The sequence below is a fragment of the Prionailurus bengalensis genome, chromosome A3 (assembly GCF_016509475.1).
Source record: "Prionailurus bengalensis isolate Pbe53 chromosome A3, Fcat_Pben_1.1_paternal_pri, whole genome shotgun sequence".
Classification (NCBI taxonomy): Eukaryota; Metazoa; Chordata; class Mammalia; order Carnivora; family Felidae; genus Prionailurus; species Prionailurus bengalensis.
Window position 1 is genome coordinate 117,706,728 of NC_057354.1, and position 16,372 is coordinate 117,723,099.

Sequence of the window (16,372 nt, forward strand, 5' to 3'; positions counted from 1 at the left end):
GCAGGACTAGGGATAGGCCATGACATGTGGCCCCAGCAGCCTCCAAGGCTGGAGATTCTGGCTTGTCTGTTCATTTGCTGGCACTCCTTGATGCTTTCGGGGAACTGCCACTTGTGAGGCTTTGGGGAGAGTGAAGCTCGCTGGCACCGTTGTGTCACAGTGAGTTTTAAAACCGGGATAAGGTTAGTCGGTTCGTTGCACGATTAGAACATGTCACCCACGAAGCAAGGTCAGGAGTTCAGCCTCCAGGGACGTGGCTCCTGTCCCAGCTTCAGCCTCTCGAGCCTCCCCGCTGTGGCCTTAGTCACAGGGGCAGCCAGGGAAGAGAGTGGCTGAAGGCCTCTCAAATCATCGCTGCAAACGGATGAGTGTCCCCTTTGCACATGGAGGCCAGTATTACAGTCTCAAAGGCGAGCGACCATGTGCCTCCCACTTTCTACCCCGCAGGCCCTCCTCCCCGAACGCCATACCCAGCCTTTGCTCCAGGAACAGCCTGATTAAGGAAGGCATTTGTGCCATTGGCGTCACCCGTGCCCAACGCGTAGCCTCTGAGATTTCTGTTAAACTTCCGAAGGATATCTGGGAGAGAAGGGGGTGAACGGGACATGGAGACTTTAAGAGGAAGGCCAGAAAGTCCATTCTGTCTGGTCCAGGCTCCCCAGAGTGGGCTTCGGGACCATCTCCAGGCAGTGAGGGGAGGCAGGGAGGCAGAGGGTGTGCCTGACAGGGACTGGGGCTGAGTGGAAATGACCTGATAGACCAAAACAGCAAGAGCCTCTCGGGTTTTCTTTTCTCTTTCCGTTTCCTTTCTTTTCTTTCCTTCTCTGTCTCCCTTTCTTGCTTCTGCCCTCTCTCCCTCCCTCCTCCCTTTCTTTTTCTCCCTTTCACAGTTCACGGTGCAGGGACTACTCACTACCTCATTGGATTGTCTCTGTTCCCTCTGGACAAGTTGAAAAAGCCTGAGCCTCAGAAGGTTTGGTGACTTGGGCTAGGCCACCTTGCCCTGGGCGAGCACAGAGAAGAGCCAGGGCTTGAACCCAGGCGTCAGGGCTCCAAATCAGTGCTTATTCCACCCCCTCAACTACCTGTCCACGGGCCTCTCCTCCCATTCGGTGGCAGCCCGCAAAGATGATGTTACATCCTCTTTCTTAGCTGAGGGGCACTCAGGAAGCCCAGGGGTCAGGGGGAACCCGTGAACAGACTCGAGCCCCTGGTGGGTACTTACTTGGTAAGGTGGTCACGGTCTCAAGGGAGCCATCCCCTCCCGAACTGTAGGGAGTGAGCAAACCAGGGAGAGAGACTGAATCAATACTTAGACTTTATGAAAGAGCACCCCACCTTTCTTAGCGCCCACGCCATCAGCATCTGCAAGATGTGCCAGGCCTAGCAACCTCCTCATGTGGAGAAAGTCTGAGAAAATTTGAATTTCCCCAGTGGGTTGCTTCCCCTCAAATCTAGGATTTAAAGGCAAGAAAGAACTCTTTCTTTTTTTGCACCAATTTAGGAAGGAACGCGCTTAGCTGAGTATATGCTATGTGCCCAGCCCGGCATGAACTAGATTCTCTACGCTAGTTACCTACTGCCTCCCAGCAAACTTATGCTACAGATGTGACTCTCCCCATTTTACAGAGGAGGAAGCTGAGGTGCACAGGGGTGAATTAACTTTTGAAAGGCCACTAAAAACCGGCTTGAGGGGTGTCTGGGTGGCTCAGGCGGGGAAGCGTCCGACCTCAGCTCACGGTCCGTGAGTTCAAGCCCTGTGTTGGGCTCCATGCTGACGGCTCCGAGATTGGAGCCTGCTTGAGGTTCTGTGTCTCCCTCTCTCTCTCTCTGCCCCTCCCCCCGCTCCGTCTCAAACATAAACAAACATTAACACAAATTAAAAACAAAACCCAAAACCCAAAAACCAGCTTGAGCTGTAGACCTTTGGAAAACGCATTAGGTCTTCCCTGCCCAGTGGTGAGGTAAATTTCACTGGGAGGTTCGGGCGATGGCCTCTCATCGCCTTCCAAAATCCAATCTGATTTCATCTACTTGAATCTAGTTCCATGGTGCTCAATCTAACCACAAGACACACTCAAAATTGCATTTCCTTTCATGCATTTAAATTGAATACATGTGGGAGGCTGGGAGACAAGTATTTCTATTTTAACAAAGTCCAATGTTCAGATGTACTGTATTTACTGTGTTTTCTTCTTCTTTTTTTTCCCCCTCCCCTGCTCAATGCCAGCGTATTATTCCAGGCCAATAGATTTTGAGAACACAGCATCAGCAACCAGCCCACCAGTATAGACTTCCAAAGGACAGGCCATGAATCAAAGTCACGGTGGTCCTTCACCCAAGGAAATGCTTGGAAGGAAGAAGACTATTTCCTGTGAGGGTGGTCAAGTCAGAGGCTCAGCAGCCGCAGGTGGTAGAGAGGAAGAAGCCCCGTGAGCCCTGCCCTTCTACCTTACCCAGGTATCTCTCTCCTGACTCTCACCCATGTCTGAACCTAGCTTGGCCAGTGATCGGACATTTGTTTGAGCTTCTAATTCTTTTCCAACTCTGCATGAAGTCAACTGCTTTAGCTGCTTCCTGATCCTTCTTTCTTTGGACTAAAAGCACTTAATCAAAATACTTTACATTTGAGAGGGAATTAGTAATCCATGTACCTCCTCCAATCACTGTGTTCTAATTCTGCCTCCTTTTCTTCTTCCATAAACATATAGGAGCGCCTGGGTGGCTCAGTCAGTTAGGTGCCTGACTTCGGCTCAGGTCATGATCTTGCCGTTTGTGAGTTTGGGCCCCTCATCTGGCTCTGTGCTGACAGCTCAGAGCATGGAGACTGCTTCGGATACACACACACACACACACACACACACTCTCTCTCTCTCTCTCTCTCTCAAAAATAAACATTAAAAAATAAAAAATAACTGTATAAACACAAGCCTAGAGATATACCTAAACACAGACAGCAAGTACTTTTTATTGTAATTTCTTGTCTAAAAGTATCTTTGTTCTAAAACAAATGCCATAGCTAATCAACACCAAGAGGCTACAGAAATCTCTGGGTGAACACTTCTAGGAGAAAAGAGAATCACACAGATAAGTATAGAGGAACAAAAACATTTAAGCCCTCATTGATCAGAACTATGTGACACATGAAAGAAAATAGACCTGTATGAAAGAGCTCCTTCATAGGAGATCCTTCCAATTAATGTAATTTATATTAAACCATGAGTTCAAAGGCTAGGTTTTGTTCATCTGTCATCACCCACAGTGCACAGAGAATTACAGAGTAGATGCTCAATGACATTTGTGGATGGAGTTTCAGTAAGATTGAACTCCTAATTAATAATGAAAAGAAAAAGCTTTTTGTTTTTTTGTTGTTTTTTGGTGAGTAAATTTTATTTTGGTCTTTTGATGCCAAATAAGCAAACTTCTTCATTTTATTTTATTTTTTGTATGTAGGCTTCATGCCCAGCATGGAGCCCAGCACAGGGCTTGAACTCACAACCCTGAGATCAAGACCTGAGCTAAGATCAAGAGTTAAGATTAAGAAGCTCAACTGACTGAGCCACTCAGGTGGCCCTGAAGAAGCAAACTTATTTCAACTGAAGAAAAAGCAATGCTCGAAAGACCTCTGGGCCTGCCACATAGTTAAGCTAGCTAAAGCTGGCACCTGTCACTGCTGTATGGTTCTCACAGATCAAGAGGCCTTGGAAATAGTCACAGCTAAGCCTCCTCCTTCATGTCCTGCTCGCACCAACCCATCTCCCAAGAATTCTGGGTCATGGTCCCTCTCCAAATGTACGCGGCCCCCTCTCTCCACTTGCTGTCTCCTTGGAGGCAGAGGCTAAAGTTAGAGCCTTAATTCACCTGGAATCATTCATTGCCTATTGCTTCCAATCCGGAAGCTTTAATGGCTTCAGAAAATTGCTTTTCTCAGGTCAGTCTACTACATGGACATTTCCTGGGGTGGGGGAGGGGGCATGCGCGCGCGCGCGCGCGCGCACACACACACACACACACACACACACACACACACACACACGGCATGCGCGCACGCTAATCGGTATTGTGAATAAAGAAAGGTTTCTGGATGAAGAGAAACACTGGATTAAACAGATACAATTTAAGCAAATGTCTTCATTGCAGAGCTTCTCAGAGGCTTTAATATGCTAACATACATGTGAGTTCTCCAGAGGAAGGATACGGTAGGTAATGTTCCCTGCCCAATACAAAGAACTTTGCCCTTGTCAGGAAAATGTAGGAGGCTAGTGTTCCATGGAACACTCTTTGGGAAACACTGTATATATTACCAAAGTGTCAAACTATCTCAGGCTCTGACCCAGAGTTTTCATCAGTAACACTTGTGGATGGTGGCCCGGGTATTTGAAACATTTAGAATAAAGGGTTTAAAGGCACAACAGCCACTTGAATACAGAAAATTGAAACATTAAGCCACACCTGGCCTCCCCTGCAGGGAGAAATAGAGCAATGGCTGACTTTTCCCCTTGCTACAGAGAAACATCTAGCAGAAGATTGCCTGTTTGTATCCAAAGCCCAGGAATCTGTCCAGTTGGACTGTCAGCGGTGGGGAAGCACACCACCCGGCTTCCCCAGACTGCACCACCAGGTGTGGCTCCAACCCCCCGTTGACCGGTCTGTCTACCTTACTTTCTGTTCCCCACGCTGTGACCCTTCTCCAGCTAAGACTGAGTGCAGCTGTCGCTCACGCTGTCTCCCGATTGTATGTCATAAGCCCGGCTTGCTTTCTTCCGCTCTGGCTTTCCTTTCTCACACAGACTCAGTAACATTTGGGGCACGGTGGTCAGACGGCGAGGCTTGGTTTGGTTCAGAGTTGGAGCCCCTCTACCCCGCTGAGGGGCTGGGGCAACCTGGGGGTCCCCCAGGAGCTGGGAGGCATTTATTTCAGTGGATGGTGTCCTCTTGCTACCCACGCCCGGGGCCCTCTCTCCCTTGCCCCCCCCCTAGGAAATCCTTCCCCTCTGGGGCTGTCCTCTGAGTTGGCGGGAGAACTGCCACAGTCTCAGTCATCCCCACACGGCTTCCTCTCCCTTTCCAGAAAGAAACGCTCCATTTGAATTCACTGGGCAGAAAAGGGAGGAGGCGAGCGTGTGGTCTGGCTGCAAAACTTCTCCTTAGCACTCTGCCCTCTCCTGGCTGGCCTTGTTCTAGTTGTTTTGAATTCTGAGCTAATTGCCTGTTACTGTGAAGCATCCACAAACGTGAACTTCATGGGGAACCGAAAGAAACTTAAGAAAACTACCCACATCCGCCCACTCCCCTGACGCACCGCGAGCTTTTTTGCTCCCCGTCTGGAATGCCCTTTCTCATCTAATTGCTAATCTGTCCATTCCCACCTTCTCTGCAAAGCCTCCCTCTCCCCTGGCAGGGTTGATTATTCCCTCTTCTCTCTTCCTGTAGCCCGCGGGCGGGCATCTTTCCTTTTTGAATAGCACTTGCCAATTGAGCACAGGCATTTGTCTGTGTTCCCTGTACGTCCCCTCGCCCACCGCCCACCCGCCTCAGTGCTTGGTATCTTGCAGGCACACAGGAAGGGCTCAGGGGCTATGACTCTCTCTTGGTCATCTCCTCTCGAAGTGGTGTATTGCATTTCAGAGTTTTCTGGACAGATGTGTACATCCATGTAAAGGCAGAGGTGTGAGTGCAGAATGACATGGATAAATGCACAGAGACAGTAACCAGATGGAGATCTCCACGTGCACACACACACACACACAAACAGGCAGGTGAAAACTCAAAAGTTTGGTGCTTTTCAGGTGCATTTCATGTCGGATTTGCTGACCCAGGAGTCTGACAAGAACCCTGGTTTTCTTTTTCTGCAAAAAAGTTATCAATAAAATATCTTCTCCATTCACCGTATGATCAAACTTTGCAGAAATATACAGGTTTTCCTTCTGAAAGCCCCTTCCAGACCTGGTCCTTTCCTCTTTGGTATTTATGTGTTTAAAAAGAGACAACCCCCTCGTCTAGTTTCTGAGAGTGAACTTGGGGAGGGAGGGGGTACAGGTTTAACATTACCTATATGACAGCCCCCGATACTGAGTGGTGACGTCAGAAAGGTCATCTGGTTTGGAGCCAATTCCATTGCCGGCCTTTGAATATATACCAAAATACGTAGGAAAATGAGTAAGTCAGAGGAAAGGGACACATCGCGTGGCACGAACAGACCCTGGACCGGGAGTCAGAGACCAGGCTTGCCTTCTGCCACCTCCTTTCCAGCTATCTGGCTTCCCTGAATCTCAGCTGTCTCCTTACTGAACTGAGGACATGACCTGCTGATCTCCTAGGATTATTTTGATGACCAAATTGGATCATAGCTGTAAAAGCAGCTTTGAAAACTCCCCAGTGCTTCGCACATCTGAGACGCTGCCGTATCATTACCACCAGCATTATGCTCCTAAGTTCTTTGATAAGCATGAAGAAAGAGCCTATAGATTGGAGTGGATGGCAGGGGACAGATTTCTCATAAACTGCACGTGTCTCCTCTTTCCCTCTGGGGCATTCTGTAAGGCAATCGGTCATCTGGGGTGGTAAGGGCCCCGTTTCTTGGAACTTAGGAACAGGGCTTTAGCCACAATTGTGGACTCTGCTGCTTTCCATGAAGATGGAAAGAGGGGCTGAGTCAATCCAAAGCACAATCCAAAGGGAAAGGAGCACCCCCACAGGTAGGTTTAGAAGATTGTTTTGAGTTGAAACGACCTATTTTTGTAATCATTAAAAAAAAAAGTGTCGTTAGGCGTTCAAAACCTCCACTATTTGAAACAACTCAGCTGACCCCCGAGAAAGATTTCCTCTTGCACACCTGCTTGACAAAGTGGCTGCAAAATCAAACCACTGCCATGCTCTCAGATCAACAGAGCCAGGACAGGGGTGCAGGGCGACACAGAGGCCGGGGTGCAAGCCCTGGAACTGGCACAGCCCCACCGCACCCCAACTGGGGCCCAAGAGTCCTTACGGTCAGAGAATCCCCCAGCGCAGCCACAACTTGGATATCTGCCGGTCTCAGGGTGTGCACTGCAAAGACAAGTGGACACACTTGAGTCCGTGGGAAGGAACCTGTAGTCGGAGCCTATGGCTTCCTGCTTTAAGCAAGACCAGAAACATGACCCGCATGTGTGTTTGGGCCATGGAGGCCGACAGAGGTTATATGAGGAATTTTCCCATAAAGAGACCCAACGGTAAGTCCTGGGCCTATGGGGAAAGAGGTGCTGAGGGAGAAGGAGAGGGAATGGACGGATGGATGTACAGATGGACGGACAGATGGTAGAGAGGGCGGAGTAGAATCAACCGCTTCAGTGCCAGTGGTCGTGTGGGAGGCCAGCAGTGACCTGAGCACAGGACCGCATGGGCACCAGACCATCTGAGATATGGTACAGAGTCTGGTGCTCAGCCCATTTAGAGCTGGGCTCTGGGTTTTCACCCAAAATCTGAGAAATAATCATGTCAGGCCTTTCCCTGTCCCAAATCTCTCTACTAGAAAGTAGGGTGAGAAAGTTGCAGAGTCTGGGACCACAGGACACCCTGCAGAGCCATGGCTCACTCTTGGGACTCCCCGGGTACCCCACCCCCACCTCTGGGCCTCAGTGCGGTCACACCACTGGGGGAGGGAGAACTCATGTGGCTCCCCGACGTGTGCTCCCTCAGGAGGCTGAATGAGAAGGCAGCAAACGGTTCCTGGCCTGGCCACCACGGGTCCTGCTGGCTAATGACATGGCTGCAGGGCAGAGGGGGACAAGGCAGGGGCATATCACAGGCAACCACCCAGACAGGAAGCAAGCACTAGCCCTGTGTCATTTAGTTACATATGCCAAGTCTTGTCAGAGCACTTATTGGCCCCTGAGTCCTCGTGGAGGGGCCCAGGGGTCCTGGTGTCTCATGAGGAACTTACCTGAGGTGGGCGGTGAGGCAGAAGGAGCTCTGTCCCTGCACAGCAGCTGGCTCCCATGACCCTACAGGCACAGAACGAATCCTGGAATCCCGGGTTGAAAGGGACCCGAGATGCTGGCTAGGTGTCACACTCACCCAGAGAGCTTTACCAAACACAGGTTCCTGGGTCCCAGCCGGGGGTGGGAGGGACCTGGAGGGGCACTGAAGAAGGCCCCCTAGGTGATCCCAGGCTGGGATCCGCTAACCTAGTTCAGAACCTGCACCATCCAAGGCAAGATCAGAGCATCAACTCAATGGCCTCACCCCACCCCCCTCCATCTCTGTGTCTGTGGCAGTTTTATGAAGAGGAACGCCATCTTCACTTATGTCTTTGATGAGGCTGTGATTTGACTGGCTGGCCTCCACCTGGGCTGTTACCAGTGCGGCTTATTCTGCCTGCCACCCTGTCCGAAGGCGTAGGTGGCGGATCTCACACAGAAGCGTTCATTCCCCTCGGCTGCCCATCAGGACCCTTGCCAGCGTTCCCACCCTGCCTTGTTGGGCCAGTCCCAGCCCAGGGGCTGCCCGCTGTGGAGAAAGGGGAGAAACAAGCCCATACCTGTACGCTGTTCTTGTAGGTTCTCAGAAACGGCCAGAACTGTGAGAAGAGGGCGGTGAGCAATTCCAGCAAATTCTGCTTGCTTTCCGCACAACACTTTGGGCCTCCCCTGACCCACATTCCCAGCCCCTCCCTGCCAGGCCGACCATTGCAGGCTCCCTCCCAGGATGCATTGGGCCTTCTCTGCAACCTGAACTTGTAGGAACAATTAGAATAAACCCTGTAGTGGCTCCAGAGGAGCAAGTCTGCTCTCAGGTTCCCACACAGCTGGCTGGGGCAGCTGTATCACCCCTCCTTTTGACCCTGCCCTTCCCAACAGAGCCTCCGTAGGCCCCTTGCCACCCCCATGCCACTCCCACTCTGCCTAGGCAAGAAAAGACAGGTGCTTTGAGGTCCTGCCCCACATCAGCCTCAGCTCAGTCTAGGGACCCCTCTGGGAATACAGAGACATGCGTAGAGGTGAGGGAACAGCTACAGAGATCCAAGAATCTTCCTGAAAACTGGTGAGTGAGCATAGGGGGCTGCTTTCTTTGCTCTGGCTTCCAGTTGACCATCCCCATCCCCAACCCTTGTCCTAGCAGATGTTATTCCGGGTCTCAGTTCCTTGTTCTTTCTATCCCACCATGGAGGCAGCGGCTACACGGAGACAGGGTATCCTATTGTCCCATCCTTGTCCTTGAGGATCGCTACCGCCCTCAGTCTCCAAAATGAGAGCTGGGTGGTGCTGTCACATTCCTCTTCCCAGCTGGAGAGAACTGTGTGCAGCCCAGACTTGTGCTAGGGTTCCCTGGGATGTGGACAAAGGAGCACCCTAGGGGCCTCTGGCCACTGGGGGCTGTCACCCCTCATGGTCCAACCAGATAGGGCTCTGTGGATGGTTCACTGAGTCTGGGGTAGGGGTAGGATCTGGGGGTGAAATGAACTGAGAAACCTCACAGAGGTGTCAAAAGCCTGGAAAAGATGCTTCAGATAAATAGACCTGTTGCAAGGATGAACTTCCCACTCTACCTGGGTCGGACATGTGATATTGATCTTGTGTTCAAAATTATGCTGCGTTGTCTTCTGGCCAACAGGTTCCAGCTAAGGCAAGAAGCAGAAAAGAGGTGGCAAGAATGGGAAGGCCAGGAGGCAGGTTGGGGCTGGGGAAGGGAGGGAGGGGTGTGGGGAATGTGGTTTGTCATCATTGCGGTGTGGGAGATCACACAGCCTGAGTGATGGGCCTCTGAACTCCTTCAAGAGCTTGCCAGAGTCTTTCTCCTCCCAGAGGGAGAATAATTTTCCCGGCCTCAGTCGTCTTACCATGTTGTTCCAGAGGGCACTGGCCGCGTGAGCGTGAGCTTTCCTGCTGAAGTGGAAACAGTCAGGAGCGAAGAAAGAGCTGTCGGGCAGCCCCGCCTGGTCACAGGGCAGAAAAGGGGGGGGGCACGTTATAGGGACGTTGGATACAGAAATGACACTACAAACTGGACACTGCGTGGCTCCTCTTTACCCATGATCATTGCTTTCGTTACCGAGGTCTTTGGCATGTCCACTTTTTCAAAAAATGGCTGCACGACCACCGTGAAGTCCTCCCTTGTGTCGTATCGCCCATTTTCAACCAGCTGGTGAGTCCCCTCCTGCAGAAGGCAAACGGGGCAAGGGTCAGGGGCCTCTTTGCACCAGGCCTTGTGCAATCTTTTTCTCTGCCATAGAATTTAAACAGAGTCTGACCCTGGAGTGAAATCAATCTGTAGCAAAATCTCAACCTATCCGGAACCAACTAGTTACTTTTTAGATCAGGCTTTATCTCAGACCCTGCCCCCAACCCCAGCTGCCATTGCATATATTTCCCAGGCTGTGGGAAAAAACCAAAACCAAAAACAAAAGGAAAGATAAGGAAAAACCCGAGACCATCAGCTGGATCTCCTTTTAAAGCTTCTGATTAAAGACTGGGGCAGGGGACGTTGGGGAGGGGATAGAGTATTGATTTGATCAAATGACTTTTTGGGATAATACTTACATTTAACTTATTTCTGCCCTACATTTGTTTAGAAAATCCAAGGTGAGTCAGCAATGGCACTTACTGCCCATTTCTATCATTCGTGCATGGTGTGTGTGTGTGTGTGTGTGTGTGTGTGTGTGTGAGAGAGAGAGAGAGAGAGAGAGAGAGAGCGAGAGCGCGCGCATGAATGGTCCTGTGCGTGTACACTTCTTTGAAACTCAGATCTGTCCAGGAGGGTAACAGGGCTGTTACTCTCATAGCTCCCACTTGAGCTTGGTTCCAGGAGAACCAACTATCCCAATTCTAGCTCCAAATTCTGCCAGCCTCTGCCATTTCACTGCTTGCCAGATTTCTAGCAGATGGGGCCAGGACCCTGGCTGGAGAGGGAAGTCAGGAACCTTAGTGGGGGCATTTCAGAAGGACCATGTACTTCCTTTTCCCAGGGGCAGCCAGAAAGAGAGTGCAATACCACTAAGTAGCTGTGTGACTTTCAGCAAGATGCTCTCCCCCTCTCTGGACCTCTCTTTCCTCATCTGTAAATGGAGGGTATTTGGCAAGGCCTGGACCATCCCTTAGATCCCTTCTGATGCTACCGATTACCCTGTGGATGAGACACAATGGCTCACAGTGGAACTGTGCATCCCTTGAGAAATGAAAGAGTGTCTAGAATGCCTGGCTCATGGTGGCTTTTAATGCAACGATCACCTCCATGGCGAGTTACGGGAACCATAGGTTTTGCAGAAAGTAGTGACTGAGAAGATTCTGAGAGCGGGCTTGATGGCCTGCTGTGGCTGACCTGCGAGCTCCTCCAGGATCTCATTGGTAACCGAGATCAGATCTGGAAATGGCAGGCCTGTCTAGAGAGGTTGGTGAAGGCAATTTTGATGAATAGACTTTCTTTTCTTTTTCTTTTCTTTTCTTTTCTTTTCTTTTCTTTTCTTTTCTTTTCTTTTCTTTTCTTTTCTCGCTGACCACCAGCATCTGAATCCACTTTCTATGTTTGGAAAAACTCCACTATACTAAGAGCAGCCTGCCTCCCACTGTAGAAGGGGAGAAAGATGAATGCTGGCTTTCCCAATGACCCTCACACTAGGGCTTAGGCACAGGCCCCGGGGCCCTCCAGAGCTGGTGATAGAAAGACGAACAGCACAGAATCCTTTCTGCTAAGGGTGGCAGCTGCATTCAGTTCCTAAAAGCAGCAGTGACAGCTGTGTCCACAATGTTTCCACTGAACTAGTTCTTTGGCCTGATTTTGATCCTCATGGCTTGGACCCTAGAATTTCATGATTCTGTGATTTCTCATGGCACAGCCTCTGAGCCTCACTTTTTAACTCTTTCAGACACTCTGCTTGTATAACACATCTGCCTAAATTAACCAGCAGTGCAGAGGTTTTTGTTGCTTGCACCCAAGAACCTGTTCCATCTGGAGCAGCTTTGCTTTCATGGCCATAACCTTGGCTGCCTTTCCCCACCTGCTGCCGGCCATGGACTTTCTCACCAGGGGAAGAGGTGCCTGCCCACAGCAGAAGGAGGTGCAGCTGGGGAGTCACCCAGAGGGTGATAGATAGAAGTTCATTCCCCTGAGCCCTGATACCCCTGGCAGGCATGGCTGCCTCAAAGCAGGGAAGTGGTTCTACTCCAAGGAGTCCATGGGTTTGAAGGATGGAACCTGGAAGCTGTTTGCAGCCTACCCTAAACAGCTAGAAGGCTACCATTGCCCTCTTGAGTGACTGGATGATTGTTTGGGGGAAACTCAACATAGTCAAGGGATCCATTTGCTCTGCTCAAAGATTGGATGGAAAAAGTCCCCAAATGAAGAACCCACAGGATGTTTGGAGATCACCTGCTGACCTTCTTTCTCCCTGTGCTCCCCAATAACACCTGTTTCCCTGGAAGAGGAGGACAGAGGAAATGCAAGTGATCTCACTGAATCCTCTAGACTCTCTTAGACAGAAAGGGTTTCCCAGCCAGGAGTCAGAAGCTCATAAACATTTCTCAAGGACAAATGGAAATATATTTGTGTGTGTGTAAGGCCAGGCACTGAGATTTGGTGAAATATGTTCAGTGACTTTGTTGTTTACAGTTTGATTCAAATAAACTGAATTACAGTCCCTGCTGCCTCTCAGAGTGTCTTTAAATCTGCAAACTGGTCAGTGGTAACCTTACACTGGACAGCTGGGGTCAAGATAACATAAGCATGTGCTCATTTTCTAACCAGAGCAATCAGACGACATCTTGGGCAGTCTTAGAACCTTTCCTGGCTTACCTGGTATTTCTTATTGACTTCGATGAGGGAGGCAAGTTCTGGTGAGTTATCATCAAACTTCAGGACACAGGAGCACAGATTCCTGTAGACCAAACCAAGGAGAGGCCCCACCCCATCAAAATCACCATCTGAATGCATGACCCTGGCTTGAGATTCAGAACCTATTTAATTTGGAGGTACCAGAGGAAGCCAAAGAAAATTCAACAGACCTGGATTTTCTCCTTAAAGTGAAATAGTTACTTCTGACATCTGCAGGAGGGACTTACAGAGCGGAGTTACCTTATGACTGTCTGAAGACAGATGGCACAGATAAGGCACACCTACTTTTAAATAATAAAAATGACAACAATAAGAGGGGCTAATGCATACTAATGTTTACTGTGCCAAGAGCTTTATGGGTATGAACGCATTTAATCCTCTCATGTATTCAAGAGGTTGGATTATCATTATCCTCACTGTACAGATGAGAAAACTGAGGCTCAGTGTGGTTGAGTACTTTCTCAAGGTCACACGGAGACTAAGTGTGGGAGCTAGGACTTGAACTCAAGAACGTCTGGTCTGATCCCTGGTTAAACTGCTTCTGTCCAGTCTGTATCTCTGCTGTGATTGGCCACCTTGCATATCCAGGCTTTTGGTCTAAGGGGGTGAGGGTATAATAGTACGGATGGCTTAGAGTAGATTATAATAGTAGATGGCTTAGAGTAGATGGCCCTCCGAGGAAGGCTCAACCACTGAGACAGGACAGCAGAGAGGCGGCAGACCAAGGTGACCCCCAGTCTGCCTAACCTGTCGGTGACTTGGCCATTTCAGAGCTGAGAACAGACCTGGCAAATGCCTACTCCGAACCTTTAGCTTTAATTGTCTAAAAACCCCGCAGTGATTGGTAGCAAGAGATTTGGGGGTAAGCTGCTCTGAAATGAATACACTGAATCCCCCGTGTGGCCCAGTGACTGGAGAAAGTGGGAGCCAGAGAATGAGTCAGCAGCTGAAAATAGCATGCCTGACACCAGCTGCATTAATAGGCCTGTGTCATCCAGCAGCCATCCTCCTGCTCACGGTGTCCTCAGGCCTTCCCCGGGAGACCTGTGCAATCTGGGCCCCCAGGTGCGGTCTGGCATGGATCTTCAGGGTGGCAGCCAAGGTACCCCTTCATTTCCAAGAGCAAACCTGGCCCTTGTGAATTATTCATTCACTCATTCAGCAAACAGCCACAGAGCCCCTACACTGTGCTAGCAGTGACTCAGACAGAGGTCAGGGCTGTTGGGGGAGAGGCACATGAATAATCAGCACGTGGTGTGCCCAGGGCTGTGGTGGGGGCCTGGGAAGAGCTACAGAGCTAGGGAGGAAGCTGGGCTGGGGCACAGCCACCGTGGCCTGGGCTAATGGTCCAGAGAGGGCCTTACAGGAAGCAATGCTGTGAGAAATGTTCATGCTCGGGTTAGAAGGGTATCTTAACCCTGAAGGTCATGGAGATGTGTAATATCAGAGAGGGAACTGCCTTTGTTTGGCTCTGGAGACTGAGAATAAAGAAGGCTTCTCAGGGACTTTCCCAGGACCAGGGCGCTGTATGCTCCGGGAAGACTGTCCTCCAGATCCTGATTATAATTTGTCCCCCCCTCTCCTCTAAGTGACAAGAGCCCTATATTTGTGAGTGCCCATCCAGGAGCACCCATGCCAAACAGAGGCTCCCTGTGTCCTGGAGATGGGCCTGTAGGGATGGGGAAGCTCTGGATACACTTAGTGGTGGCCCGTGAGCCTGGCCACGCAGGACCACTCCGTTCCTCACACTTGACTCTTCCCTCCCCTGAGAACTGAAGGGTGTCCTGAGCCGCCATGACAACAGGAGCACGGCTGGGTTGTAAGCACATACTTGGAGGGTAGATGAGGCCCACGCTCAGTCACGGAAACCCGTTAGTCCTTGTCGGGTTGGAAAATGGGGTGGTCTTAACACTTCTCACACATCTGCCCTTGGGCTTTCTAAGTAATTGAGATTACTTTCTGCTAAGGGTCTCATGGCGCTACAGGGAACGGGGCGGGGAGTGGGTGGGTGGGTGGTTGGGGAAGCTTCCTTCTCACCTAAGGATCAGCCTCGGGCAGCTGACTTTCTTCTCCTGATACAGCTCCCTCAGGTTGATGATCTCCAGAACATTTACCAGGTTCACAAATGCCCGAGGAACCTGAGGGAAGGCAAGACCAGTCCCTAAGAGGACCAAGGCCAGGGGATCCAGTCTCTCATCTGGGTCTGGGGCCAGCTGGGTAAGTGGTCTTTAATGTGGCCCCGTCCACTTCCTTATCCCTCCTGCCCCACCTCCCCCCATTGACACTGTGTTTAGGACAAGAGCATGGTCAGCCCTGGCCTCCAGGGAAAGGCAGGAAGGAAGCCAGAGCTGCCTCTGGGCCAAGCCTGAGGCCCAAGAAGGACGCGGTTGAACTGCACAGAGGCCACGCAGACCAGCTTCCACACCTCAGCATGGAGGATGTCCAGAGCCTTCCTGATGTTGTCCGTGAAGTTCTGGGGAGAATAGTGGACCTGCAAGAAGACAAAATATTTAACACCATTCACTACCCAATCTCTCTGCAGACCAGGGCCATTTCCTCTCTTGGGTCCCCTTCCTCTTGTACTTCAGCCAGAATAGGCAACGTTGAAACATAAGGTTCACCTTCGGGGCCCCAGCCTCTGCTCCAACCCCACTGTCCTTGGGCTGGTCGTGGTTGTGAGACCAGGGAAGCCTTTTTTTCTGCATGGAATTATGGAGAGCTCTGCATCCACTTTGCATTAGCGAGATGCAGGGCCTTAGCTAAAGCACATCACACCTCTGGGCCCCTCTAGAATGGGGTGTTGGAGCCTAGGACCTCTAAGATTCCTGTAGTTTGAATATTCTCTGATCCTATGGCCTGAGCTCTTTTCTTAGAGCCTCAAGTGCCTGGGGGACCTATGGCCCAATCAGATCACTTAAGGAGATGATGGGAGGGCAAGGGGGTCCTGGGAATCCTCTCCCCTAAGCATAAAAACATTTTAATCATTTTTTCTTCTGATCTCCATACTTGTGGTTTAAAAAAAAAAAAATTTTTTTTTTAAGTGGAACCCTTTCTCTGGCTTAAATCTAACCAAGAGCCCAAACTAATCAAAACTATAACTTTCAAGAAGGGGGGCAGGGCCATGGTCCAACTTCCCTACCCACTTCGCTAACAGCCCCAGACCCACCGTGGGCCTTCACGTCGCAGCCTGAAAACCTCAGACCCTGGTGACTTTGATGCCAGGGAAGCAGGCTGTGAGGGGTCTTGGGGGCAGGGTTGCCCCTCAGAGAAGAAGCTCCCAGGCTCAGCAAGACTCCCCACTTCCTCAACTTTCCTCTGCTGGTCCTCTTTCTGCCTGACAAATGTCCTCATTTTCCAGCCCCAGCTGGAAGGTCTCCTGCTCTGTGTAAACCTCTGACTCTCCCCCACACAAAACACAAATTCCTATGGCAATTCTTACTTTGGAACTCTCTTCTGTATCACTACAACCACATCATGATGTTTTCCTTATCATGTTATGGCGAGTTGTCTGCGCCTCCCTCCCTGACTGTGAGTTCCTTGAGGACAGAGCCTCAAGGCTTAGCTCCTA

General features: G+C 50.5%; 1 protein-coding gene across 1 annotated transcript in view; it reads right to left on the reverse strand.

Annotated features, from left to right (window-relative positions):
* Positions 1-16,372, reverse strand: part of PLB1 (phospholipase B1) — a gene marked incomplete at its 5' end in the record, with an annotated part of 98,948 nt that overhangs the window by 37,054 nt on the left and 45,522 nt on the right. The window contains 12 exons of the mRNA XM_043604237.1: positions 471-579; positions 1,226-1,269; positions 6,052-6,125; positions 6,989-7,047; positions 7,922-7,982; positions 8,519-8,557; positions 9,527-9,598; positions 9,818-9,913; positions 10,030-10,134; positions 12,766-12,847; positions 14,842-14,942; positions 15,230-15,295. Coding sequence (XP_043460172.1) covers positions 471-579; positions 1,226-1,269; positions 6,052-6,125; positions 6,989-7,047; positions 7,922-7,982; positions 8,519-8,557; positions 9,527-9,598; positions 9,818-9,913; positions 10,030-10,134; positions 12,766-12,847; positions 14,842-14,942; positions 15,230-15,295 — 908 coding nt within the window. The remainder of the gene's footprint in view (positions 1-470; positions 580-1,225; positions 1,270-6,051; positions 6,126-6,988; positions 7,048-7,921; positions 7,983-8,518; positions 8,558-9,526; positions 9,599-9,817; positions 9,914-10,029; positions 10,135-12,765; positions 12,848-14,841; positions 14,943-15,229; positions 15,296-16,372) is intronic.